The 493-nt window shown below is 42.2% G+C and overlaps 1 protein-coding gene across 1 annotated transcript in view; it reads left to right on the top strand.

Moving 5' to 3' along the window:
• Window positions 1–9, top strand: part of EMH_0098940 (uncharacterized protein) — a gene marked incomplete at both ends in the record, with an annotated part of 741 nt that extends 732 nt beyond the window's left edge. Inside the window, one exon of the mRNA XM_013494060.1 lies at window positions 1–9. Coding sequence (XP_013349514.1) covers window positions 1–9 — 9 coding nt within the window.
• Between the last annotated feature and the right edge of the window lie 484 nt (window positions 10–493).

Here is a 493-nt window from a genome sequence, read left to right on the forward strand (position 1 = left end):
AGGGTTTAGGGTTTGGGGTTTGGGGGCGAGGGTTTAGGGTTTAGGGTTTAGGGTTTAGGGTTTAGGGTTTAAGAGGGAGGAGGGTTTGCTAGGTAGAGAGAAACAGAACGGGGGGGTTGTTGGTGTTGGGTTGATGGTGGATTCAGAGGGTTTAGGGTTTAGGGTTTAGGGTTTAGGGTTTAGGGTTTGAGGGTTTAGGGTTTAGGGTTTAGGGTTTAAGTGAAGAAATGAAGGATAAACCAAAGCAGATAAATACTGGTGGCTGCTGCAGAGGGTCTAATGCAGCAGCAGAAGTTTTAGGGTTTAGGGTTTAGGGTTTAGGGTTTAGGGTTTAGGGTTTAGGGTTTGTGTTTTATGTAGGAAATAAACAAAAGTAATTAAATATATAATTAAATATAAATATAAATAAACAAATTATTTAATACAAAACAACATAAACACCCACGGGCACCCCATGCATCTCCATCTGCTGCTGCTGCTGCTGCTGCTGCTG

The sequence above is a fragment of the Eimeria mitis genome, genomic scaffold (genome assembly GCF_000499745.2).
Source record: "Eimeria mitis Houghton genomic scaffold, Emh_scaff10197, whole genome shotgun sequence".
NCBI lineage: Eukaryota > Apicomplexa > Conoidasida > Eucoccidiorida > Eimeriidae > Eimeria > Eimeria mitis.